This window comes from Dasypus novemcinctus, chromosome 26 (genome assembly GCF_030445035.2).
Source record: "Dasypus novemcinctus isolate mDasNov1 chromosome 26, mDasNov1.1.hap2, whole genome shotgun sequence".
Lineage (NCBI taxonomy): Eukaryota > Metazoa > Chordata > Mammalia > Cingulata > Dasypodidae > Dasypus > Dasypus novemcinctus.
Window position 1 is genome coordinate 18,120,032 of NC_080698.1, and position 26,164 is coordinate 18,146,195.

General features: G+C 37.8%; 1 protein-coding gene across 1 annotated transcript in view; it reads right to left on the minus strand.

Moving 5' to 3' along the window:
- The window catches only part of DNAH12 (dynein axonemal heavy chain 12), a 377,830-nt gene that overhangs the window by 63,348 nt on the left and 288,318 nt on the right, over positions 1-26,164 (minus strand). Inside the window, exons 56-59 of the mRNA XM_058288139.1 lie at positions 25,282-25,496; positions 24,340-24,532; positions 17,829-18,021; positions 3,604-3,776 (exon numbers count right to left, since the gene is read on the minus strand). Coding sequence (XP_058144122.1) covers positions 3,604-3,776; positions 17,829-18,021; positions 24,340-24,532; positions 25,282-25,496 — 774 coding nt within the window. The remainder of the gene's footprint in view (positions 1-3,603; positions 3,777-17,828; positions 18,022-24,339; positions 24,533-25,281; positions 25,497-26,164) is intronic.

The window sequence follows — 26,164 nt, forward strand, 5'->3', positions numbered from 1 at the left end:
TTTAAAGTTTTGCAGTTCTTTTAAAATTAATTAATTAATTTAATGCCAGTAAAAAGAATTTATTTGGGAAATGAGGGTAAGAACAGAGCTTGTTAGAAATGGGAGAGAAAGATGGAAATACACACCAAGATTTGGTGTGGGCTCCTCTAGGCAGAGAGAGCCAGTTCATTTATGGGACTGGAAAAGGGTACAGTCATTCTGGAAAACAGTTTGGCAGTTTCCTAAAAAACTAAACAAGCAACTGCCACATGACCCAGCAGTTACACTCTTGGGCATTTAGCTCAGAGAAATAAAAACTTAGATTAGCTTAAAAACCTGTACATGAAAATTTATAGGAGCTTTATTTGTAATAGCCTCAAACTGGAAATAACACAGATGTCCTTCAATAGGTGAATGATTAAACAAAATGGAGTACATCTATACCATGGAATACCTCTCAACTGTATGAAAGAACACATTATTGATACATGCAATAAACTGGATGACTATCCAGAAAATTATGCTGAATGAAAAAGCTAAATCCCCAAAATCACATATTGAATTATTCCAAATACATAACATTCCTGAAATGACAAAATTAGAAATTTGGAGAACATATTACTGGTTGCCAGGGATTAAAGGGGGTGGGGTAGAGGGAAGTTTGGGGTGGCTATAAAGGAGCAGCATGAGTTTCCTTGTAGTGATGGGAATGTTCTGTTTTGACCACGTCAATGTGAATATCTTGGTTGTGATATTGTACTAAAGTTTTGCAAGCTGTTACCATTGGAAAAAATTGGGTAAAGGGTGCACAGAATCATTCTGTCTTACAACTAAATGCATGTGAAACTACAATTATCTCAAAATTAAAAGTTTAATTTAAATAAAACATACTTGTGTCCATGAGAATGTAATGGAAAGGCTGGAGGTAGTGACACTTCTCTGAGTAGAACTTTTTGTACAGGACTGACTTTTAAAGTCATATTAATGCTTTATGTATTCCAAAATAAAATAAAATTAAGGTCAACAAGGATGAGGAAAAAAACTAAAATGAAATAAAAAATAAACAAATGAACCTGATTGTATTTCACTTGAATAAAATTATCTCCACTGAAGGGGGGGAAATTAACCCAAGTAACTTTTTTTTTTTTAAGATTTATTTTTCATTTATTTCTCTTCCCTTCACCCACCGCTCTCCCCCAGTTGCCTGCTCTCTGTGTCCATTCACTGTGTTCTTCTGCATCCACTTGTATTCTTGTCAGTGGCACTGGGAATCTTTGTCTCTTTTTTTGTTGCATCATTTTGCTGCGTCAGCCCTCCATGTGTGCGGCACCACCCTTGGGCAGGCTGCATTTTTTTTTGCATGGGACAGCTCTCCTTACGGGGCGCACTCCTTGTGTGTGGGGGTCCCCTACGTGGGGAACACCCCTGCATGGCACAGCACTCCTTGCGCACATCAGCACTGCGTGTGAGCCAGCTCACCACACAGGTCAGGAGGCCCTGCGTTTGAACCCTGGACCTCCCAAATTGTAGGCAGATGCTCTAGCAGTTGAGCCAAATCTGCTTCTCAACCTAAGTAACTTTCGAAATCTATTTTTTATGTCTAAAAACAAAAACATGCTTTTTCTATATATAAAATCCATTCATTACATCACAATATCCCAAAAATCTTAAGTTGTTTCAGTTACAAGGCTAAGTACAAAGTCTCATCAGAATCAGTAATAGGTGTGGTGTGTTCAGGGACACAATTCCCCTCTGTTTATGGACCTATAAAACCTAGAGAACGAGTTGTCTACTTCCAATATACAAAGAAGGGACAGTCATAGGATTAAAATTACCATTCCCACAGGGAGAAATTAGAAGGAAAACAGTGGTCATGTGTCCCAAACAATTTCAAAACCCTGCAGGGCATACTCCGTTAGACTTCAAGGCCTGAGAATCAACTATAGAACGATGTGTTGTCCTCCGGCCTGATGGAGTCGCAGCCCCTTCCCTCCAAGCACTTGTGCAGTGGCCATGCTTTCCTCAAACACTGGGGTGAAGATTCTACCCTCATCAAGCACCTGGGTGGTAGCTGGACTCCAGGCTCTACCTTCATCAAGCATTGGGGTGGCAGCCAGACTCTCTGCAAACCCCCAGGCATCTGAGAAAATGGCAGTTAACACTCTTCCTGAACAATGGAGTGGAAAGCTGTCCTTCTCCAAATGCTGGGGCATACTTACCCTTTCCACACACATGGGTGGGTTTGTTCTTTTGGTCTGAGAAGATGTCTTCAGTCCAGACCTCAGTTTCCATGGTTTTGCCTTTGAAGTAATTTTTCCTTCAATATATCTCTTTTCTGTCCATTTTAGTCCAGACTGACAGTGGATCCATTCATACAGATCTCACAAAAAACTTGCCTGTTTCGCATGCAGTACACAGGGGTCCAAACCATCAGACAGACTTTCCACCAATTCTTTCTAGCTTCATTTCCACTCCTCACTTGCATTGAAATGGCTGACTGGATCCATGTTCCATTAAACCCTGAACTATATTCTCTGGGGACTCACTTTCTGGAAGCTAAGGATTTTCTAAACCATCACTTTCTGGTTTCTTTGTGCCCAGGAGTTCAGTTCTGAGCTTATCCCTTTCCTCTAGCATTTTACTATAATCTACAAGGAGAAACCAGGTTGCACATTTCACACTTAGCTTCAAAATCTCCTCAGCTAAATATCCAAGTTCATCACTCTTAAATTCTGCCTTCCATATGACATCAGAACTCAATTTTGCCAAGTTCTCTATTATTGTAAAACAAAATCACCTTTCTTCCAGTTTCAGATAATCCATTCATCATTTCTGTCTACGTTCTCATCAGAAATACCTTTAGCATCCATATTTCTACCAACACTCTCTTGAAAGCAATCTAGGTCTTTTCTATCAAACAGCTCAAAATTCTCCTAGCCTTACCCATTACCCAATTCCAAAACTGTTTACACATTTTTGGGGTATGTGCAATAGAAGAACCCCATACTTTGTACCAAAATCTGTTTTAGTTTGCTAGGCTGCTTGAAAGTAGATATCATGAAATGGGTTGACTTAGCAATGGGAATTTATTATCTTACAGTTTTGAGGCTGAGAACAATGTCCATATCAAGGCATCATCAGGCAATGTTTTTTTCCCCAAGACTGGCTGCTGGCAATCCTTGACTCCTCTGCCACATGGCAAAGCACATGGTGGTGTCTTCCGGTCTCTCTTCTTTTCTAGGTTTCACTGCTTTCAGTTCCTTGCTTCCATGGCTTTCGCTTTCTCTGTCTGAATTTCATTCTCTTATAAAGGATCCTAGTAAAAGGATTAGGACCCACCTTGGGCCACACCTTAACTGAAGTAACCTCATCAAAAGGTGTCCTACTACAATAAGTTCACACCACATGATTGATCAACTTTAAGAACATGATTTTCTGGGGTACATACTGTTCCAAACCTCCTTCCCTCCTTCCTTCCCTTCTTTCTTTCACTTTCGCATATTTTCTAAATGTTCTATAACAAATGTTGTTACATAAGTAATAGGAAAAAAATGTTAAACATTAAATGGGAAGGATGGTGAAGGTTCAACCTAGGTAGGATGAATAAAACTAGAGAATATTTACCTGTCATGAATAGAGTTGATATAAAGGTTCACAAACCAAATGAGCGAATACTGGTACATGGGATCTATGTTAGCAAGGTCTGCAATGCTAAAGAATAACACTGATGAATGTTTAGCAATGGGTCTATATCCTTCTCGAGACTCTGCTATTTTGAGTTCTGTTTTTTCTGCAATCTAGGAAAAGAGAAAGAAGGAAAGATTAAAAAAAAAAAAAAAAAAGGAATGTGCTCTAATCATGTAATTTTCCTAAAATGGAGTTTATTAAAAAATACTTCCAACTCAATGACACAGTTATAGAAGCATAGTTTATACAAAAAGGCCTTATGCCCATGCACAGTGCTGATGTGCACAAGGAGTGCCATGCCACGCAGGGGTGCCCCCCACGTAGGGGAGCCCCATGCACAAGGAGTGCGCCCCATAAGGAGAGCCGACCAGCATCAAAGAAAGTTCAGCCTACCCAGGAATGGCGCCATACACACGGAGAGCTGATGCAGCAAGATGACACAACAAAAAGAGACACAGATTCCTGTGCCACTGACAACAGCAGAAGTGGACAAAGAAGAACGTGCAGCAAATGGACACAGAGAACAGACAACTGGGGGGGGGAAGGGGAGAGAAAAATAAAATAAATCTTCTAAAAGGCCTTATGCTGAAAGCAAGAAAGCAAGAATAAAAGCCAGAAAGCTAACAAGCAAGCAAGAAAGGAAGAAAGGGAGAGGGGTGGGAAGGGAAAAGGGAAGGAAAAGGAGAGGAGGAAACAAAGGGAAGGAAAGGAAGGGAAGAAGGGAGGAAAGGAAGGAAGGAAAAGAAGGGAAGGAGAGAGGGAAGAAAGGAGGAAAGAAAAGAAACTGCTGAATGAGTGTGCCTAGATGGTCATGTTTATATTGAATCACATCTGTAGCTGTTTCAATCATTTTCCCTGTAGAATTAGAACTTTAAGAGCCTCAGAAACTTAAATCAGGTTCTACTGGGCATTAGTACTAAAAGATGGGACCAGGGTTGTTTTCTACTGTAAGACGAATGTACAAGGAATCAGATATGAAAGTTTTCCAGAAGAAATTGGTGTTTAAATGGAACCGAGAGAGCACAGATAAGGGCCATAAGCCCTTGAGAGAGGGGGAGAGACGGAGAGGTTGGCAACGTAATGCTTTCCATTCTTTTCTGAGGCTTGCATGTACTTTTTGTAACTAGGTTATAAACTATTCCCTTGTATCTTTTCTATTTCAGCTAATTTGAGTGGGTTTCTGTTCTTTTCAAACAAATTTCCCCCCTAATTATTATAGTATTACCACAAACTACAAATAAGCTTTGTATCTCAATTTTTACTATAAATAAATAAAACCAAGTTGTCAACAACAGAATTAATGGCATTTTATATAAGGAAGTATAATCTTAGGCATTCTCACAGATTCTTCTTCTGCTAAATAAACCTTGATTTTTCAACTCAAAGCCATTTCACCATGAATAACAACATCAAACAAAAACAAATAGCAAATATTGTTATTTTTAAATAATAACTCATGGCTTGGTCTTCAGTAGTTTTATAAACAGTGTTTGCTAAAATTGGTTCCCTAGTATTAAATGATAGATTCAACAAACAAATATAGGTTTGTTTTTTTAAAAACATCATTTATAGTTAATGGCCTCAAATCAAGGAACAAGACATTTTCCAAGAAATAAACATTGTACGTATATGCTAGAAATGCTAAAAGAGGATAATTCATTATTTGAAAAAAATTTCCTGGTCTGTGATGTTTATATATCTTATACTTTCCAGAAATGAAAAAGACTAAACTCCAGTCAAGAAAACTTTGGGGGGAAAAGGACTTGGCCCAATGGATAGGGCATCCGCCTACCACATGGGAGGTCCGCCGTTCAAACCCCGGGCCTCCTTGACCTGTGTGCAACTGGCCCATGCGCAGTGCTGATGCGCGCAAGGAGTGCCATGCCACGCAGGGGTGCTCCCCACATAGGAGAGTCCCACACGCAAGGAGTGTGCCCATCGTGAAAGAAAGTGCAGCCTGCCCAAGAATGGCGCTGCACACACGGAGAGCTGACAAAACAAGATGACACAACAAAAGAAATACCAATTCCCGGTGCCGCTGATAAGGATAGAAGTGGTCACGGAAGAACATGCAGCAAATGGACACAGAGAGCAGGCAAGTGGGGGGGGGGAGGGGAGAGAAATAAATAAATAAATAATAATAAAAAAAGAAAACTTTGGGGGTGAGGGAGGCTTTGAAATCTGTAGAACAAATAGATTTTTTTTTTGTTTTTTTTCTTTTATTTATTTTTTAATCATTTTTTAAAAATATTACATTAAAAAAATATGAGGTCCCATTCAACCCCACAGCCCCCACCCCACCACTCCCCCCACAGCAACACTCTCCCCCATCATCATGACACATTCATTGCATTTGGTGAGTACATATCTGGGCATCGCTGCACCTCATGGTCAATGGTCCACATCATAGCCCATACTCTCCCACGTTCCATCCGGTGGGCCCTGGGAGGATCTACAATGTCTGGTAATTGTCCCTGAAGCACCACCCAGGACAACTCAAAGTCCCGAAAATGCCTCCACATCTCATCTCTTCCTCCCATTCCCTGTACCCAGCAGCTACCATGGCCACTTTTCCCACACCAATGCCACATTTTCTCTGTGGACCTTGGATTGGTTCTGTCCATTGCACATCTATGTCAAGAGGAGGCTTAGATTCCACATGGATACTGGATGCAATCCTCCTGCTTTCAGTTGTAGGCACTCTAGGCTCCATGGTGTGGTGGTTGACGTTCTTCAACTCCATGTTAGGTGAGTGGGGTAAGTCCAACAAATCAGAGTGTAGGAGCTGAAGTCTGTTGAGGCTCAGGGCCTGGCTATCATATTGTCAGTCCAGAGATTCAAATCCCCTAGATATATCTTAAACCCCAGCACCAACTACAATTCCAGTAAAGTAGCATGAAAGTCTTGTGAAAAGAGATCCCATCTGTGTCCAGCTCCATCACGCAGAAACACCAGCTCCAAAGAAGGGCCAACTGACATGGCAGTGAACCCCATCTGCCATGACCATTGAACCTGTGGGTCTCTTTAGCCCTCAGAAGAACCAATACCTGGGGTTGTATCTACTTTATCTGTCTCTGAGACTCTGCTCAGGTGTGCATAAGGGCAATCCTTCTGACAACCTCCAGACTCTTTTTTAGAGACTCATAGCCATATAAACTCATTTCTCCTTTCCATTTCCCCCTTACATTAGGTCAAACAGCATTTTAAACTCCTGTTATTATATGTAGACAGGGATATTCTGCTGGTCTGCGTTGAACCTTTAATTCAAGGTCATTTTCTAGTTGCATCATCAGCTGGTACTTGGTAGTGATCCCTTGGTGCCAGGGAGGCTCATCCCCGGGTGTCATGTCCCACGCTGGGGGGAATGCATTGCATTTACATGCTGAGTTTGGCTTCGAGACTGGCCATATTTGAGTAATATGAAGGCTTTCAGGAGGAAACTCCCAGGCACAGTGCTGCTCTAGGCCTTGTTCTTATTTCAGGCATATAGGCTCACAAGCATAGTCATTAGTATCAGGGGCTCACTGTTGGACCCTCATTCCTTCCTGGTCCTTACCGTTGCACCTGGGGGACTGCCGCTGCTCCCCTAGGGACCACGACAGAGCACCCCTGGCCAGGAACCCAGTACTCCCCCAGCTGTTGTTTTTAATTGTTTCCACTATGAGTATATCCAAACATTACCATGCACCCTGGACATATGCCCTGTATAACTCCCTGTCAACCATATATCACCTGTCAATAACCTCCCATACCAGTATTCCTCCACTGCCATTGTTGAACCACTCTGTGATCCAAAACTTCCTGAAAAGTGAAGCCCAATATAATGTCAGGATCCCTTACCAGTAAAATGGAATATAGCGATGGGTTTAAAGGTTAGATATAGAATACGTATTGATTTGGAAAAATTCTACATCCTATCTTTTTCTTTTCTTTTTTCCTAATTATTGAGCTTCTCTTCACAAGAGCCTTAGATCACAGTAACTCATATATACAATATACAGTACTCCCACACATCCACCATAAAACCTTTTCCCTTCCACCGCGATATTCTTATAACTTATTCATATCATATTTACTTAAACTGATGTACAGACTCTGAGACAATAGCTTTCAAACAAGGTGACATCTGTGCTTACATTGTGGTCCATATTTTCGGATATACAGTTTTCTAAATTTTTAGTTATCCTATGTTTTACATTATGGTTTACATTATTAGTCTGTTGTCCCCTATATGTTTTTGGTGTAATATTACATGTTTTATATCCATCCTTGTGTACTCTTGTGAAACTCCTCACCTGCCCCCACATTTACCTTGGTTCCATCCATTCAACTTCCATTTTCCCCTCGCCTTGGGGCCCACAGTGACAGCCAATCTCCATTTTCCGAGGAGTCACATCCAGAGATACTTGCAACAGTGTTCAGGGCCTGACTTGCTCAACTGCCCTAATGCCCTGGGAGCCATGCTTTCTCTCGATAGATACAGTTCCCTCTTTTTGATGGCATTAGTCCTCCCCAGGATGTTGGTCCACCCCCACTCTCACTACTTGGGTCTCTATCCAATGGTACAACCCACCCTGGCAAAATGAGCATTCAGACATTCCCCAGTCCGTCCCATGTCAGACCATCCCCTCTGAGCATCCTAAACAGGTAACCTTCTTAATTATATTTTGATACGTTTTTCTCAGCATTTTACTCTCAACCAACACCTGACACTCTCCTATGTTTGTATGTTGCCCCTCCCTCCCCCCAATTTTTTGGGCACTATTACCCATCCACCCATCCCCAGCCCCCCTCAAACCCGCAAAGCCCCACCCAAAGGCAACCCCTTGCCCCCATTTTATCTCTTCTTTGTGCTCACACTTACCACCAGCTCATCATAGATTCCACCCCTGCAGACGTCGGCTCACATCCTTCCTCCACCCCCCGATTTCCTGTAAGCCTATCTTCCAGTCTCTAGCTCTCTGAGGCAGCTTGCTTATTTCATATCACTGAGGTCATGTAGTATTTGTCCTTCAATGCCTGGGTTGCTTCACTCAGCATAAGGTTCTCAAGATTCATCCATGTTATCATGTGTGTTTGTTGTGTATTTGTTCTTATAGCCGAGCAGTATTCCATTGTATGTATATACCACATTTTATTGATCCACTCATCTGTTAATGGGCATTTGGGTTGATTCCAACTTTTGGCAATAGTAAACAATGCTGCTATGAACATTGGTGTACATATATTGGTTTGTGTCCTTGTTTTCAGTGATATTGCTGGGTCATATGGCAAATCTATGGTTAGTTTTTTGAGAAACCGCCAAACTGTCCTCCAGAATGGTTGGATCCTTCTGCATTCCCACCAGCAGTGGATGAGTGTTCCCATTTCTTCACATCCTCTCCAGCATTTGTATTCTTCTGTTTTTTTCATAGCTGCCAATCTTATGGGAGTAAGATGGTATCTCATTGTAGTTTTGATTTGCATTTCCCTGATAGCTAGAGATTTGGAGCATTTTTTCATGTGCTTTTTAGCCAGTTGTAATTCTTCTTTGGAGAAGTGTCTGTTTAAATCTTTTTCCCATTTTTAAAATGGGTTATCTTTTTATTTTCAATATATATGAGTTCTTTATACATGCAAGTTATAAATCTCTTATCAGATATATGGTTGCCAAATATTTTCTCCCATTGTGTGGGTTCCCTTTTTACTTTCTTGAGAAACTCCTTTGAGGTGCAGAAGGCTTTAATTTTGAGGAAGTCCCATTTATCTATTAGTTCTTTTGCTGCTCATGCTTTTGGTGTGATATTCATGAAGCCATTTCCTATTACAAGGTCCTGTAGATGTTTCCCTACACTGCTTTCCAAGGTCTTTATGGTCTTGGCTCTTATATTTAGGTCTTTGATCCATCTTGAGTTGATCTTTGTATAAGGTGTGAGATGGTAATCCTCTTTCATTCTTCTACATATGGATATCCAGTTCTCCAGGCACCATTTGTTGAATAGGCCATTCTCTCCCAGTTGAGAGGGTTTGGTGACTTTATCGAATATTATATGGCTATATATATGAGATTCTATATCAGAACTTTCAATTTGATTCCATTGGTCTGTGTGTCTCTCCTTATGCCAATATCATGCTGTTTTCACTACTGTAGCTTTGTAGTATGTTTTGAAGTCAGGTAGTGTGATTCCTCCAATTTCGTTTTTCTTTTTCAATATGTCTTTGGCTATTCGGGGCCTCTTTCCTTTCCAAATAAATTTCATAGTTAGTTTTTCTAGTTCCTTAAAGAAGGCTGTGTTGATTTTTACTTGGATTGCATTGAATGTGTATATCAGTTTTGGTAGGATAGACATCTTAATAATATTTAGTCTTCCTATCCATGAACAAGAAATATTCTTCCATTTATTTAGGTCTTCTTTGATTTCCTTGAACAGTCTTGTATACTTCTCAGTGTATAAGTTTTTTACATCTTTAGTTAAATTTATTCCTAAATATTTGATTTTTTAATTTACTATTGTAAATGGTATTTGTTTCTTGATTTCCTCCTGATCTTGCTCATTATTGGTGTACAGAAATGTTACTGATTTTTGCGCATTGATCTTATAACCTGCGACTTTACTAAACTCATTTATGAGTTCTAGAAGCTTTTTTTGTAGATCTCTCAGGGTTTTCTATGTATAGGATCATGTCATCTGCAAATAATGAAATTTTGACTTCTTCCTTTCCAATTTGAATGCCTTTTATATCTGGTTCTTGCCTCAGTGCTCGAACAAGTACTTCTAAGACAATGTTAAATAGAAGGGGAGACAATGGGCATCCTTGTCCTGTTCCTGACTTTAGAGGGAAGGATTTTAGGGTTTCTCCATTGTAAACAATGTTGGCTGTAGGTTTTTCACATATTCTTTTTATCGTGTTCAAAAAATTTCCTTGTATTCTGATCTTTTGGAGTGTTTTTATCAAGAAAGGGTGCTGTATTTTGTCAAATGCTTTTTCTGCATCTATAGATATAATCATGTGATTTTTTTCCTTCAATCTCTTTATATGGTGTATTACATTGATTGATTTTCTTATGTTGAACCATCCTTGCATACCTGGAATGAATCCCACTTGGTCGTGGTGTATAATTCATTTAATGTGTTGTTGAATACGATTAGCAAGTATTTTGTTAAGTATTCTTGCATCTAGGTTCATTAGAGAAATTGGTCTGTAATTTTCCTTTCTTGTGGTGTCTTTGTTTGGCTTTGGCACTAGGGTAATGTTGGCATCATAGAAGGAATTAGGCAATGTTCCTTCTGTTTCGGTTTTTTGGAAGAGTTTCAGCAGGATTGGTGTTAGTTCTTTCCGGAATGTTTTGAATTCATTCTGTGACGCCATCTGGCCCTGGGCTCTTCTTAGTTGGGAGGTTTTTAATGACTGATTCTATCTCTTTACTTGTGATTGGTTTGTTGAGATCATCAATTTCTTCTTTCGTCAATATGGGCTGCTTATGTGTTTCTAGGAATTTGTCCATTTCCTCTGAATTGTCATTCTTGTTGGAATATAGTTTTTCAAAGTATCCTCTTATGATAGTCTTTATTTCTGTGGGGTCAGTGGTGATATCTCCTTTCTCATTTCTTATTTTGTGTATTTGCATCTTCTCTCTTTTTTTCTTTGTTAGTCTTGTTAAAGGTTTGTCAATTTTGTTGATCTTCTCAAAAAACCAGCTCTTGGTCTTGTTTATCTTTTCAAGTGCTTTCTTATTTTCTATTTCATTTAGTTCTGCTCTTATCTTTGTTATTTCCTTCCTTCTTCTTCCTGTTGGATTATTTTGTTGTTTTTTTTCTAATTCCTCCAACTGTGCAGTTAGTTCTTCAAATTTGCTCTTTCTTCTTTTTTGATATATGAATTTATGGCTATAAATTTCCCTCTCAGTACTGCTTTTGCTGCATCCCATAAATTTTGGTATGTTGTGCTATCATTATCATTTGTTTCAAGGTAGTCATTGATTTCTTTTGAGATTTCCTCTCTGACCTACTGTTTTTCTAAGAGTGTGCTGTTTAATTTCCAAATCATGGTGTGAAATCTGGGTCTCTGACCCTTGCAAATTTCCAGCTTGACTCCACTGTGGTCAGAGATATTATTTTGTATGATTTCAATCTTTCCGAATTCATTAAGCCTTTCTTTGTGGCCTAGCATATGGTCTATCTTGGAGAATGATCCATGTGCGCTTGAGAAAAATGTATATCCTGCTGTGTTTGGGTGTAATGATCTATATATGTCTATTAGATCCAGCTCCTCTAATATACTGTTCAAATGTTTTGTTTCTTTAGTGATTCTCTTTTGAGATGTTCTGTCCAGAGTTGACAGTGGTGTATTAAAATCCCCCACTATAATTGCAGATGCATCTATTCTTTCACTTAGTTTTTCCAGCATTTGCCTCACGTATTTAGAGGTGCCCTTGTTAGGAGCATAAATATTTATGATTGTTCGATCGTCTTGACAGATTGTCCCTTTTACTAAAATGTAGTATTCTTCTTTTTCTCTCACAATTGTTTCACATTTAAAGTCTATTTTGTCTGATATTAATATAGCTACTCCTGCCTTTTTTTGGTTATTGTTTGCTTATATGATTGTTTTCCAACCATTCACTTTCAACCTCCATGAGTCTCTGGATCTAAGATGTGTCTCTTGTAGATAGCATATAGATGGGTCATATTTCCTTATCCAATGTCCCAGTCTGAATCTTTTGATAGGTGAGTTTAATCCTTTGACATTCAGTGTTATTACTTTCAAGGAATTATTTGTGTTAGCCATATTTTGATTGGACTTGTGTTTGTCATATTTGGTGTGCTTTTTTTTTTTCTTTCCCTTCTCTTTTTGTCTTTTTTGTTGCTCTTACACTCTCCTCCAACTCTGCCTGTCCTGTTTTTTCCTTTCTTCCTGCAGAACTCCCTTTAGAATTTCTTGAAGGGAAGGTTTCTTGTTGACATACTCTTTCAGTTTCTGTTTATCTGTGAATATTTTGAACTCTCCATCATTTTTGAATGCTAGTTTAGCTGGATAGAGTATTCTTGGTTGGAAATTTTTTTCCTTTAGTACCTTGACTATATCATACCACTGCCTTCTTGCCTCCATGGTTTCAGATGAGAAATCAGCACTTAATCTTATGGAGCTTCCCTTGTATGTGATGGTTTTCTTTTCTCTTGCTGCTTTTAGAATTTTCTCTTTGTCTTGAGTGTTGGACAATTTGACAAGTATATGTCTTTGGGTGGGCCTGTTGGGGTTTATGACTATTGGGGTGTGCTGTGCTTCTTGGATATGTACATCTGTCTCTTTCAGTAGATTTGGGAAGTTTTCAGCCATTATTTCCTGCAACACTCCTTCTGACCCCTTTCCCTTCTCTTCTTCTTCTGGAATGCCTATAATACATATGTTTGAGCATTTTGCATTATCATTCAGGTCCCTAAGTCCTAGTTGGATTTTTTCTATCTTTTTATCGACCAATTCTACTATCTGATTTCTGATGTACTGTCTTCCACATCACTATTTCTCTGCTCTGCCTCTTCTAGTCTGCTGATATTTGCAGCAAGTGTATTTTTGATTTCTTGAACTGTGGTGTTCATTCCCATCATATCTGTTATCTTTTTGCATATGTCTGCAATTTCCCCTCCAAGTGTTGTCTTCATGTTGTTAACCTCTTCCTTTACTTCATTCAATTTGTCAGTGAGAAATGTTCTGAGATCTTTCATTACTTGTGCGAAGTTCTGCTCCCCTTCCTGATTTTTAGTTTGTTCATTGGATTCAGCCATGTTTTCCTGATTACTGGTTTGGTTTGTAGATTTTTATTGCTGTCTGGTCATCATTTTATCTTGACAGGTTTAATCAGTTCCTTAGCTTCTTTGTCTAGTCTTGGGGATTAATTAGCTGTTGTTTTTGTGTTAAGTGTTATATCTTCTCCTTGTCACTTTGTTCTTCTTATTCTAATTTCTTATTGCTGGTTGAGTTCACTTTAAAGGAAAGTATTAGGACCAGGGAAAGGCAATTGTGTAAGCAAGGAAAAAGTATAAAGTAGTATTGGTGATAAATGTTAACAGAGCAACAATATAAGATCTGGGAGGATGGATGTTAGATTCATGTAAGTTGTGTAGAGTTATAGCAGTAGGTATAGTACCTATAATGAGGTAGTTGACTGAATATGGGAGGAATATGGTATGAATTAAAAAGCTAGTATTTTCGTGAGAGAGGGAAAGAGAAAAGAAAGGCAATAGTTTCAAGAGTGGATAACAGACAGAAAACAAATCAAAGGTATTAGAAATTAAGAGTTAGACACTTCATGGATCAAAGAAAGGGAGGTGGAAATAGGAGAGACAGTAGATGCTGGAGGATATCAAGATATAGGGGAAAGGGGATAGTATAGGTAGCCAAAATCAGTTCACACAGAAATGAGGCAGTGGAGGATGAGGAAACCCAGCAAATGTGAGGTGTTCCCTGCAGCACCTATTGTATAATTAAGATAAAATAAAATAAGAAGAAAATGAGGGACAAGAGAGAGAAAAAAACAAACAAAAAAAAAAAACAACAAAAAACAAAAAGAGAAAAAAGGAAGAAAGAAAAAGGGGGTTGGTAAAGGGTGGGGAACAGGTAGGGAAAAGAAAAAAAAGATATACACCAACCTCAACAGCAACAACAACAACAGAAAAAACACTAAATAACTGAAAAAAAAAAAGACTTTGGGGGATTCGCTGGGAGAAAAGAGTAGGAGATAATGCAATGTTAGCAATCAGGACATTAAAAAGAAAATTAAAAATAAGATAAAATAAAAATAAAAAAAAAACAAAAAAGAAAAAATGCAAACGTTGAGGGCTAGGACATTCAAGGACCTCAGATGGACCTCAGGGCGTGATGGATTCAGGGATGGAAAGTCTGAGATATTGAAGACTCAAGAGGTGTGAGTCTCTGGGGTGTGGGCCACCAGGGTTTAGGGGACTCAGACCTGGCAACCTCAAGTCCGGTTAACAGGGAGTCTGGGAGTACCACAGTGCATCACAGCCTTCAGGGATCCCTGTAGCTGGGTGCCAGCCCTATGGGTGAGATCACATCCGCAAACTCTATCCTGTGGGTCTGAACCCCACAATTCACTCACTCACTGGGGTCTATTCTGTGGATGTATCACCAATTCGACTTCAGGACCCCTCCCACCCTGTAAGCCCCTGGAACGGCCACCTGCGGGCACCTCTACACTGCAGCCAATTTAATGACGCAGATCAATAGCCAGGCCCGGGGGTGGGGCTCCAGCCGGAAACGCTGATAACAGAGTCCAAAACTGAATTTCCCACGCTTCGCAAAATATTCCCCTAATCGGCTTCCAGACGTCTCCCACCCTGCCAAACCCTGGTGGCGTCTCTTTATTGCTATCAATTTAAGTCCACTGCAGATCGGCAGCCGGGCTTGGGTGGGGCGGGGCTCTAGGCGGAAGCGCTATTGTTTGTGTCCGCAATCAAAAATTCCCCTGCTTTGCAATAAAACTCCCGTTTGTTTCCCCAAATCGGTCTACAAAGGCCCCCTGTCCTTTTAACCCCCCAATAGGCCACTCAGGGCTTATGAATTCCCCAGTACTGCAGAGCCTCCAGATATCGCCGCCGCAGCGCCGGTGCCGCAGCTCCGCCCACCCCAGGAGGGAGTGTCCAGCGCGTAGCCCTGACCTCCGTGTAATAGAGTCTCAATTATATTTTATAGACGAGTTTTCTCTGTTACTTTCCCACCAAATCGATGTCCAGACACCTCCTGCCCTGCAAAAATCCTGAAACAGCCTGGTCCCGCAGAACCTCCAACGCTGCCCAACCGCTTCTTTGCAGGAGATATTATCAGGTATGCTCACTCAGCCACCATCTTGCCCCGCCCCCCAAACAGGTTTTAATGATGTAGGGTAACCTCCTTCTGAAGATGTTTTTTCTCACTTTGGGTAGGTACATGAAGTGTGGTATAGATACTAAGTATGTTTTGGATCAAGATATACAATGAATTAAAAACCAAGATTGTAATAATTGACGGGCCCCAGGGAGAAAGAGATTATGATTTACTAAATTTTGATTTCTAAGATAAAATACTTGATTCATGAAATATTTATATTTACATTTCTTTTTCTGTCTTAATAGGGAATTAAATTGGTGATGAGTGTTTGATTTCCTCCCTGCCCATTGAAAAAAGTTTGGTGAGGACATAATTTGAGAAGCTGATTCTGCTCTGGATAGGAATTGTAAAGGGGGATGTGATGGTTAGGCTATTGTGTCAACTTGGCCAGGTAATTGTGCCCAATTGTTTGGTCAAGCAAGCACTGGGCTAACTGTAATACAAGGGCATTTATGGACTTTAGTCACCATTGACTTTACTGTAGTGGTAAATCATAGATAGCTGATTACAATTACATCAATCAGGGCGATTGCTATCAGCAATGAGTGACACTTAACCCAATCAGTTGAATGCCTTAAAAGGGGAAGTGACAGAATTTCCCAGCTCTTCTTTGGACAGCCAATGTCTCCCAGAACGCGACAAGAACCTTCACTGGACTGTCACTGGAGCCCCTGGCTGCAGCCTGTCTGTGGAACCTAGAGCTGTACATCCTCATGGCTGTGTGAAAGACTCTTACAAAATTGCATACTATTGACAGATATCTCTTGTTGATTCTGTTTCCCTAGAGAACCCTGACTAATATAGGGGGCCCTATAGAGTATCTCAGTCATGGTTCAAGATTGGGGGCTGCCATAGGATATTACTCTAAACGCTACTCTTCTGGCTCTCCCTTGATAAAATAAAAATAAAAATAGTACACCTGACTAGGAGGAGCTGTTACCTTAATGTTATGCAAAGCCAAACTTATCCCAAGGGAAAGGCTGTCTAAATATTCTGAGTTTTCTGGAGCAGATAAGGGATGGATGATTTGAGGGGTGGTGGAAAGATGCTGAGAGATTGGTACAATTTCTATTCTTTTATACTTTAATTATCCCAATGTTAAAGAGTGCCTTCAATGGGTGGGCCAAGGAGAACTGAAAGAGGTTTAAACTAATAAAGTTAACCCACAGAAATCATTGTGCAATATAATATAATATAATATAATATAATTTAATTGCGTGAACTTGGGGCCTCACTTAACTTTTCTGGGCCATAGTTTTCTAAGTTATGAAATGCAAAAGATGACTGACAGCTAAGGTCTCTTACACCCATAAAAGTGTAGGATTCTTTAAAATAGATACAATGTCAAAAATACCTTTTGGGGGAAATGGACTTGGCCCAGTGGTTAGGGCGTCCGTCTACCACATGGGAGGTCCGCGGTTCAAACCCCGGGCCTCCTTGACCTGTGTGGACCTGGCCCACACGCAGTGCTGATGCGTGCAAGGAGTGCCCTGCCATGCAGGGGTGTCCCCCGCGTAGGGAAGCCCCACACGCAAGGAGTGCGCCCCGTAAGGAGAGCCGCCCAGCGCGAAAGAAAGTGCAGCCTGCCCAGGAATGGCACCGCCCACACTTCCCATGCCGCTGACGACAACAGAAGCAGACAAAAGAAACAAGATGCAGCAAACAGACACAGAGAACAGACAACCGGGTGAGGGGGGGGAATTAAATAATAAATAAATAAATAAATCTTTAAAAAAAAAAAACCTTTTGGTTGTATAAGAGGAACTTGCAATAAATGCATTATTAGCTATAGATTACTTGCCTCCCTTCCTCTACTTGCTACCTTCAACTTTCCTATCTCTCTTCCTGACAAACAAATGACAAGGCAATGTCAGAAAAACATCCCTATTTGTACTTAGAGTGACTTACTGTCCAACTAACCAGCAACTACATCCACATACCTCAAGCTTCAACCAGAAACAGAGGTAAGCCAAGTTCTCAAACTCAAATTTTAGGTGAAGAGTAAAGTAAACTGGAGTGAACCTTATTAGCCTGCCTTATGTAGTCAATAATAATAAATATATTTTAAATGTTTTCTTTCTAAATTTATTTCTTCTGTGTATAGGTACCATATAGATTGGACCAGGTTTTGAGTAAGTGGACAGTAAGATATTTTTTTGAGTTTAAAGTTAGTTTCTATGTTTTGGTATTTTATCAATTCTTTCTCTTTTTCAGAAGCCAAATAGAACACTTTCCTCAGGAATGAGAAGCAATTTAGAATTTTAAGAATCAAAAGATTTCTAGCATTCTTTTTTTACCTGTTGTTTCTTTGTTATCTCATTGGACATAATTTTAGCAGAGTCTAAGACTTTAATTGCACTTTCATCTTCTAAAATGTTCCCTTCTGAGGATGATAGTGTCTCTAAAATTCTTCTCTCTATATCTTTTAGTTGTTTCTTATTAGCTGCAGATTGAAGAATAAGTGCATTTCGTTCCTCTTCTAATTCCGGTCTAAAAAATAGAAACATTTAATCAAAATTTGTAGTGTTTTATCTGAATGCATGTCTAAATATTATGTATCATAATTTTGTAGAAATTTAAATAATTTTGCAGATGTAACATAAACCAAGGTGTTTAAATCTCTTTATTCTAACACAAGGAAAACCTACCTCATACATATAACAGCAATAAGAGACATTTAAGCAAAAATGTATTAATTGTATACATGATAAATGTGATAGCATATACAACAGTAAGTTTAAGGATATGTTAGGTTTATCCTATGACTTAGCCAGTTATCTGAAAGTAAGAACTGGAGAAGAAACTCAGTATGAAAATTCTTATCTATTCCCTGGTTTTTCATCACTCAGTTTCATTTTCACCATCTTTTTGACAATAGCAGACATAGAAAGGAGGATTGATCATACAGCTGGCTCTTCAGGTAAAAAGCAAAATTAGAACCGAAACTTCAAAATAACAAAATCCACCATATTATTGAATATGTTACACTGTGGTTCTGTTTTGGATATTTTACAGGTAGGATTTAAATTTTGTAAGTAACAAAAGTACAATGTTTCATATTCTCATTTATAATGTGATTTCACTTAAAAGGCCATTTGGTAATGTTATATTAAGGTTCAAGTTGAATCAAAGATGTCTTTTGTGGAGCAATTCTTTCCTAGTTGCCTTTTCTAAGTATCATAATTTTTTTTTCATTTAAAAAATTACACATGTACTTCGGGGAAGATGGTGGAGTAGGGAACTCTAGGACTCACTCGTCCTCCAAAACTAGTAGTGGACAAGCAGGAACTGCCGCAAACAACTGTTTGCATTATACAGCATCCATGGAAGAACAAGAGGAAGAGGCTGAGAAACTCTGGTCAATAACTATGAGTAGCTTGCTTTGCATGGCCGAAAGCATTCCTCTCCCACTCTCAGATAAAATGGTTGAATTAAGTACTGCCTTTATAGTAACAACATTGAAGTTAATGGATTAAACTCCCCAATCAAAAGACACAGGTTGTCAGAATGGATAAAAAACTGTGATCCAAATATATGCTCTCTGCAAGAGATTCACCTTAGATTTGAAGACACAAATAGGTTGAAAGTGAAAGGCTGGAAAAAGATATTCCACACAAACAGTAACCAAAAAAAGAACTGGGGTCACTATACTAATATCAGACAACATAGACTTTAAATGCAACACTGTTTTAAGAAACAAAGAAGGACACTATATATTAATATAAGGGGCAATCCACCAAGAAGGGATAACAATCAAATATTTATGCACCTAACCAGGACACTCCAAAATACATGAGGCAAACACTAACAAAATTAAAGGGAGAAATTTACATCTCTGCAATAATAGTTAGAGATGTCAATACACCACTCTCATCAATAGATAGAGTATCTAGACAGAGGGTCAACAAGGAAACAGAGAATAATATAAATGAACTAGATCAAACTGACAAATATAGAGCATTGCATCCCAAATCAAAGGATATATAATCTTCTCAAGTGCTTGCAGATCATTCTCCAGGATAGACCACATGTTGGCAACAAACAAATATCAATAAATTTTAAAAATTTGAAATTATACAAAGCACTTTCTTTCACCATAATGGAATGAAGCTGGAAATCAATAATAAGCAGAGAATGGAAAAATTCACAAATACATGGAAGTTAAGCAACAACATACTCTTAATCAGTGGGTCAAAGAAGAAATTGCAAATGAACTCAGTAAATATCTTGAGATGAATGAAAACATGAACACAACATATGAAAACCTATGGGAGGAGTGCATCTGGCTCAAGCATTTGAGCACCTGCTTTCTACAGGGGATCCCGGGTGTCACCTGAAAACAGGAAAACAAATAACAAGCAAACAAATGAAAAAGCCAACTCAGGGGAGCTGATGTGGCTCAGTGGTTGAGTGCCAGCTTCCCACATACAAGGTCTTGGGTTCAATTCCTGCCCCAGTACCTAAAAAAAAAAAAAAAGAAAAAAAAACCCTATGGGATTCAGGAAAGGCAGTTTTGAGAGGGAAATTTATAGCCCTCCATGCCTACATTAAAAAAAGAAGAGCTAAAATAAAACACTTAACTGTCCACCTGGAGGAACTAGAGAAAGAACCAGGATTAGGATTTAGCTAATCCTAAAGCAAGCTGAAAGAAAGAAATAACAAAGATCAGAGCAGAAATAAATGAAACTGAAAACAAAAAAAACAAGGGAAAATTAACAAAACCAAAGGTTGCTTCTTTGAGAAGATCAGTAAAATTGGCAAACCATTAGCTAGACTGACAAAGAAAAAAAGAGAGAATATACAAATAAAATCAGAAATAAGAGGGTAGGCATTATTACAGAAATAAAAAATATCATGAAATGATACTGTGAACAACTGTATGCCAACAAATTAGACAATTTATATGAAATGGAAAAATTCCTAGAAACACACAACCAACCTACACTGACTCTAGAAGAAATGGTAGACTTTAACAGACCAATTACAAATAAAAAGATTAAATCATTCATTAAAATCAAGCAACAAAAGTCCAGGACCAAAGGACTTTGCAGGTGAATTCTACCAAACATTCCAAGAAAATCTAATACCAGTCTTGCTCAAACTCTTCCAAAAAATTGAAGAGGAGGGAACACTCTCTAGCTCATTCTAGGAGGCCAACATCACCCTCATATAAAGATACTACAAGAAAAAAAATTACACAGCAATTTCTCTAACGAATATAGATGCAAAAATACTCAACAAAATACTTGCAAATTGAATCCAACAGCCTATCAAAAGAATGATACACTGTAATCAAGTGGGTTTTATCCCAGGTATGCAATGGTGGTTCAAACAGGAAAATCAATTAATGCAATATATTACATTAACAGAACAAAGAGAAAAATCTACACAATCATTTCCATTGACACAGAAAAGTTATTTAACAAATCTGGCATCCTTTCTTGAAAAAAACACTTTGAAAGGTAGGAATAGAAGGAAACTTCCTAAACATGATAAAGAATATATATGAAAAACCCACAGCTAACATCATACTCAGTGGGAAAAGATGGAAAGTTTTCCCTCTAATATCAGGAATAAGACAAGGATGTCCACTGTCACCTCAGTTACTCAATATTGTGCTAGAAGCTCTAGCTAGAGCAGTTAGGAAAAAAAAAAAAAAAAAGAAATAAAAGGCATCCAAATTAGAAAGGAAAAAGTAAAACTTTCACTAATTGCTGATGACATGATCCTATATATAGAAAGCCCCCCAAAATCTACAATGCTACTAGAGCTAAGTCAGCAAAGTGACAGGATACATGATCAACATACAAATCATACAAATCAGTATTGCTTCTATAGCCTAGGAATGAACAATCTGAGGAAGAAATCAAGAAAAAATTCCATATACAATAGCAACTAAAAGAATCAAATATCTACTAATAAATTTAATCAAGGATGTAAAGGATTTGTACACAGAAAATCACATAGCATTGCTAAAAGAAACCAAAGAAGACCTAAATAAATGGAAGGGCATTCATGTTCATGGATTGGAAAACTAAATATTGTTAAGATGTCAATTCTACCCAAAATGATTTAGTTTCAATGCAATCCCAATAAATATTCTAACAGCCTATTTTGGAGAAGTAGAAAAGCCAATTATCAAATTATCTGGAAGGATAAGGAGCCCCAAATAACCAAAAACATCCTGAAAAAGAACAAAGTTGGAGGACTCACACTTCCTGACTTTAAAGTATATTACAAAGCTACAGTGGTCAAAACAGCATGGTGGTATAACAATAGATATATAAACCAGTGGAATCAAACTGAGAGTTCAGAGATATACCTTCACATCTTTGACCAACTGATATTTGATCAGGCTGCAAGTCCACTCATCTGGGACAGAATAGTCTCTTCAACAAATGTTGCTGGGAGAATTGGATAGCCATTTCTAAAAGAAAAAGAGGACCCCTACCTCACACCTTCTACAAAAATTAACTCAAAATGGACCAAAGATGTAAATATAAGAGCCAGGATCATACAACTCCTAGAAGAAAATGTAGGGAATAGTTTTCAAGATCTGGTTGTAGGTGGTGGGTTCTTTGATTTTACATGAAAAGCACAAGCAATGAAAGATAAAGTAGACAAATGGGACCTCCTCCAAAGTGAATACTTTTTTGCATCAAAGGACTTTGTCAAGATTGAAAAAGCAGCCTACTCAATGGGAGAAAATATTTGGAAACCACTCATCCTATAGGGTTTAATATCCACAATATATAAAGAAACCCTGCAAGTCAACAATAAAAAGATAAGCAACCCAATTAAGAAACAGGCAAAAGACTTGAATAGACATTTTTCCAGAGAGAAAATAAAAATGGCTTAAATGAAAAGATGCTCAACATCACTATTAGGGAAATGCAAATCAAAACCACAATGATTTATCATTTCACACCTACTGGGCACTGTTTTTAAAAAAATAGAAAACTACAAGTGCTGGAGAGCATGTGGAGAAGTAGGAACACTTACTGCTGTTGGGAATGTAGAATGATACAGCTGCTCTGAAGATAGTTTGGCAATTCTTCAGGAAGCTAAGTACAGAACTACCACATGAGCCAGCAATAACTGAAAGTAGGGATGCAAACAATCTGTACACTCGTGTTTATAGCACCATTATTCACAATTGCCAAAGTTGGAAACAACCCAATTGTCCATCAACTGATGAATGGATAAAGAAAATGTGGTATATACATAAAATGGAATATTATTTGGCTAATAAGTCCTGAAATGAAGTCCTGATGTATGCGACAACATGGATGAAATTTGAGGACGTTATGTTGACTGAAATAAGCCAGATACAAAAGGAGACAAATATTGTATGTTGTCACTGATATAAACTAATAATAATAAGCAAACTCATAGAGTTACAATTTAGAATATAGATTACTAGGGGATAGAATGTGTATAGAGAATGGGGTGCTGACGCTTAATTTGTGCAGAATTTCTACTTAAGTTGATTGTAAATATTTAAAAATGGACAGTTGTGATGGTAGCACATTATTGTGAGTGTAACTGACAGTGCTGAATTATGTTTGTAAATGTGATGAAAGGGGAAATTTTGAGTCGTGTATGTTACTAGAAGAAAAGTCAGAAGACAAACATGGGATGGAATAACACAATGAATTCAGTTGTGAATGATGAACTGTGGTTAATAGTACAAATATAAGAATTTTTAAAGGACAAATGTACAACACTATAACAAGGTGTTAGTTATAAGGTGGTATATGGGAAAATATACTTACTGTATACTAGGGACTATAGTTAGTAATATTTTATTATTCTTTCATCAAGTATAACAAAGTTATCATACTAATGCTAAGTGTCAACAACTGGGCAAGTATATGGAATGTTATACTTTTCTATATGACTTTTTCTGTAAACCTATAACTTCCCTAATATTATAAAAATTACAATAATTTAAAAAATTATGCTAAGTGAAAGAAATCAGACATATTGTTTGATTCCATTTATATAAAATGTAAATATAAATAATTTATAGAGATGGAATTAGATTAGTGGTTAATAGGGCTAGGGAAGGATAGAGGAATTGAGAGATGACTGTGAAGGGGTATGGGGCTTTTCTTTTTGAAGTATTGAAAATGTTCTAAAATTGGGGTGATAAATGTACAGCTAGGATTAAACTAAAAGCCATTGGTTGTATATTTTGGATGGATTGTATGGTATGTGAATATATCTCAATAAAATAAAAAAATAACAGATGCTAGTAATGGAAAACTATACAAAGTATGAGAAAATAAGAAAAATTACCCATAATCTTACCACCCAGAAATTAACATTCTGGTGTATTCCTTCCCAATCTTTTTCTTTTTCTTTCTCTTTTTTCTGTACATATGGCTATCCATCCATTCATTAATTTTTTTACAAAATATTACTCATACTGTATATAGTTTTTTATTTTGCTTTTTCCATCTTATCCTAAGCATTTTCTTATTTCATGAACATCCCATACATAAGTCTTAGATTGCATTTCTGATTATGTCCATAACATAGATTCCTAGGGGTAAAATTTCTGTCTCAAATCCTCTGACAGAAGTCAGAAATCATGGCATGTCATTTGAATCATACTAAACGTTCAATATAACATGATCTACTTGTAACATATTATAGATTGGTTATTTTAAAGGAATATGTAATTATTTAACTTATAATAAAATACAAAAGTTGGCAGATTTTCAAAACAATCACAATAGAAGTATTAATGGACTACAAATAGTCCTCTCTTGACCATTTGGAAGCATCTAAGAAAAGACATACCTTTCCTTTGCAACAACAATACCTAACAACTGATCTTCGAGTCCTTCTGGTGTTATCATGAAATTAAGCAAAGACACCTTTGTAGCCAGCTCTGGCATATAGTGTGGATTTCTCAGTTTTGTGGTGATATAAAATTTGAAATCAAAGGAATACTCAATAATGACTTCACCAAGTCTGATGCAATCAATGCCACCTATATTTCAGAAAACAAGTGTATAATAAGTAAGCCAAAGTTATACAACCTCTCCCCCAATGTGCTTGTAAGGACTTGCCTAGGTAACAAAGGGTACTAAGGTAATTTGAAATAGAAAACTGGTAAGACAAGAGTCACAGACACAAAGGCAAGGATGCAATTATACAGTAGAACTGATTCTGGATTAGTATAGAACATTTTTTGGTTGTCATGGAGTCTTATAAATCAAGATTCCTCTTGAGTTTTCTTCCTCCATCAATTTCCAATCATGGCTCCAAATTACTTGTATAAGATTAAAGCTTTAATTAAAGGCACTAAAATTTTACACAATTAAAATTTTCATAAGCAGAAGGATGTAAGGTAGCAATGTTTATCTAAAGTCAATTTTATCTCACATTCACCATCATTATTCTTAATAATGGGCCTTGTGTGGTCACAAGATAAAGGAATTTCAGGCTAGTTTCAACTTCAGATCTCTATAAAGCAACAGTCTAGATAGCAGTGGTTCAAGCAATGAAGAGAGGACAAGGTACTGATTTTAGAAACCTAACCAAAGTTCATTCCTGATAGCTTGGTTCTAAATTTCCAGACATCTATAACAATTACACAAAGACATTTTGAGATTTTAACATTAACTTTAGATCTATGTAGTACTTTTCTTCCATAACTAAAAGACAATTCAATCACCTTTTAATTATTTAAGTATGGAAGAAAGAGTATTTTTCAGTTATACTGATATTGTATTCTACCTTGTTTAAAAGTTTGTCTAAGTAGTAAGGGCTCCAAAGATGGATCCAGTTCTTCACCAACATTTTCCAATAGAAGTGGAATCCCAAACTGAATACAGTTTTCCAATGTTCTCATGTAGCCAGAATCTGATAGCTTAATAACACTAAGTTGATTTTCTTTCTCGGAGTTTTTGATCCACTTATTGGCTTGACCCTGAGGGTCAATCATTAAAGGCCTAGAATATAAAAATAAAAGTATTCTGATGGGATAAAGAAATGTTGAGAATCCTTTAAAAAATATGTAGTTTCAATAATAAACACCATCATCAATAGCTACAGTTACATAGTGTTTCACATACATTATCATGCTTAGTTTTCTCAAGTTCTATGAGACAAAAGCGGAAAGGAGTTCTAGACAAATTTATTTTTCAAATGAAGAAATTCAGTCTCAGGGAATGCTTCTCTCAAGGTTCCAAAGTAACAAAACTAGTCTATTATCATAAAGATCCTTTTCTACAGCAGGGGCATTTCAGCAACCAGTTGAAATGATGAAACTCCAGCACTGAGAAACCCTCTCCAGAACTCAAGTCCTCATTCTAAGTGCAAACCCAGGGCTAGATGAATTTGAAACCCCAAACCAGCTAAACTCCTGATTACATAGGCTTAAACCTCTGGCCTGAGAAAAGAAGAGGCTTGCCCATTTCCAGAAGTAAGTATCATTTAGTTCAGTTTCTGTTGTTGTATAGATGATATCTGGCATTTGATCAAATACGATACATTAAAAAAAAAACAAAACCAAAACATTGAAAAGACAAAGAAACCAACAGAAACATACTCAAAAAGGACATAAAAGTTAGAACTATCAGATAGGAATTTTTAAATAATTATGACTGAAATGTTAAAA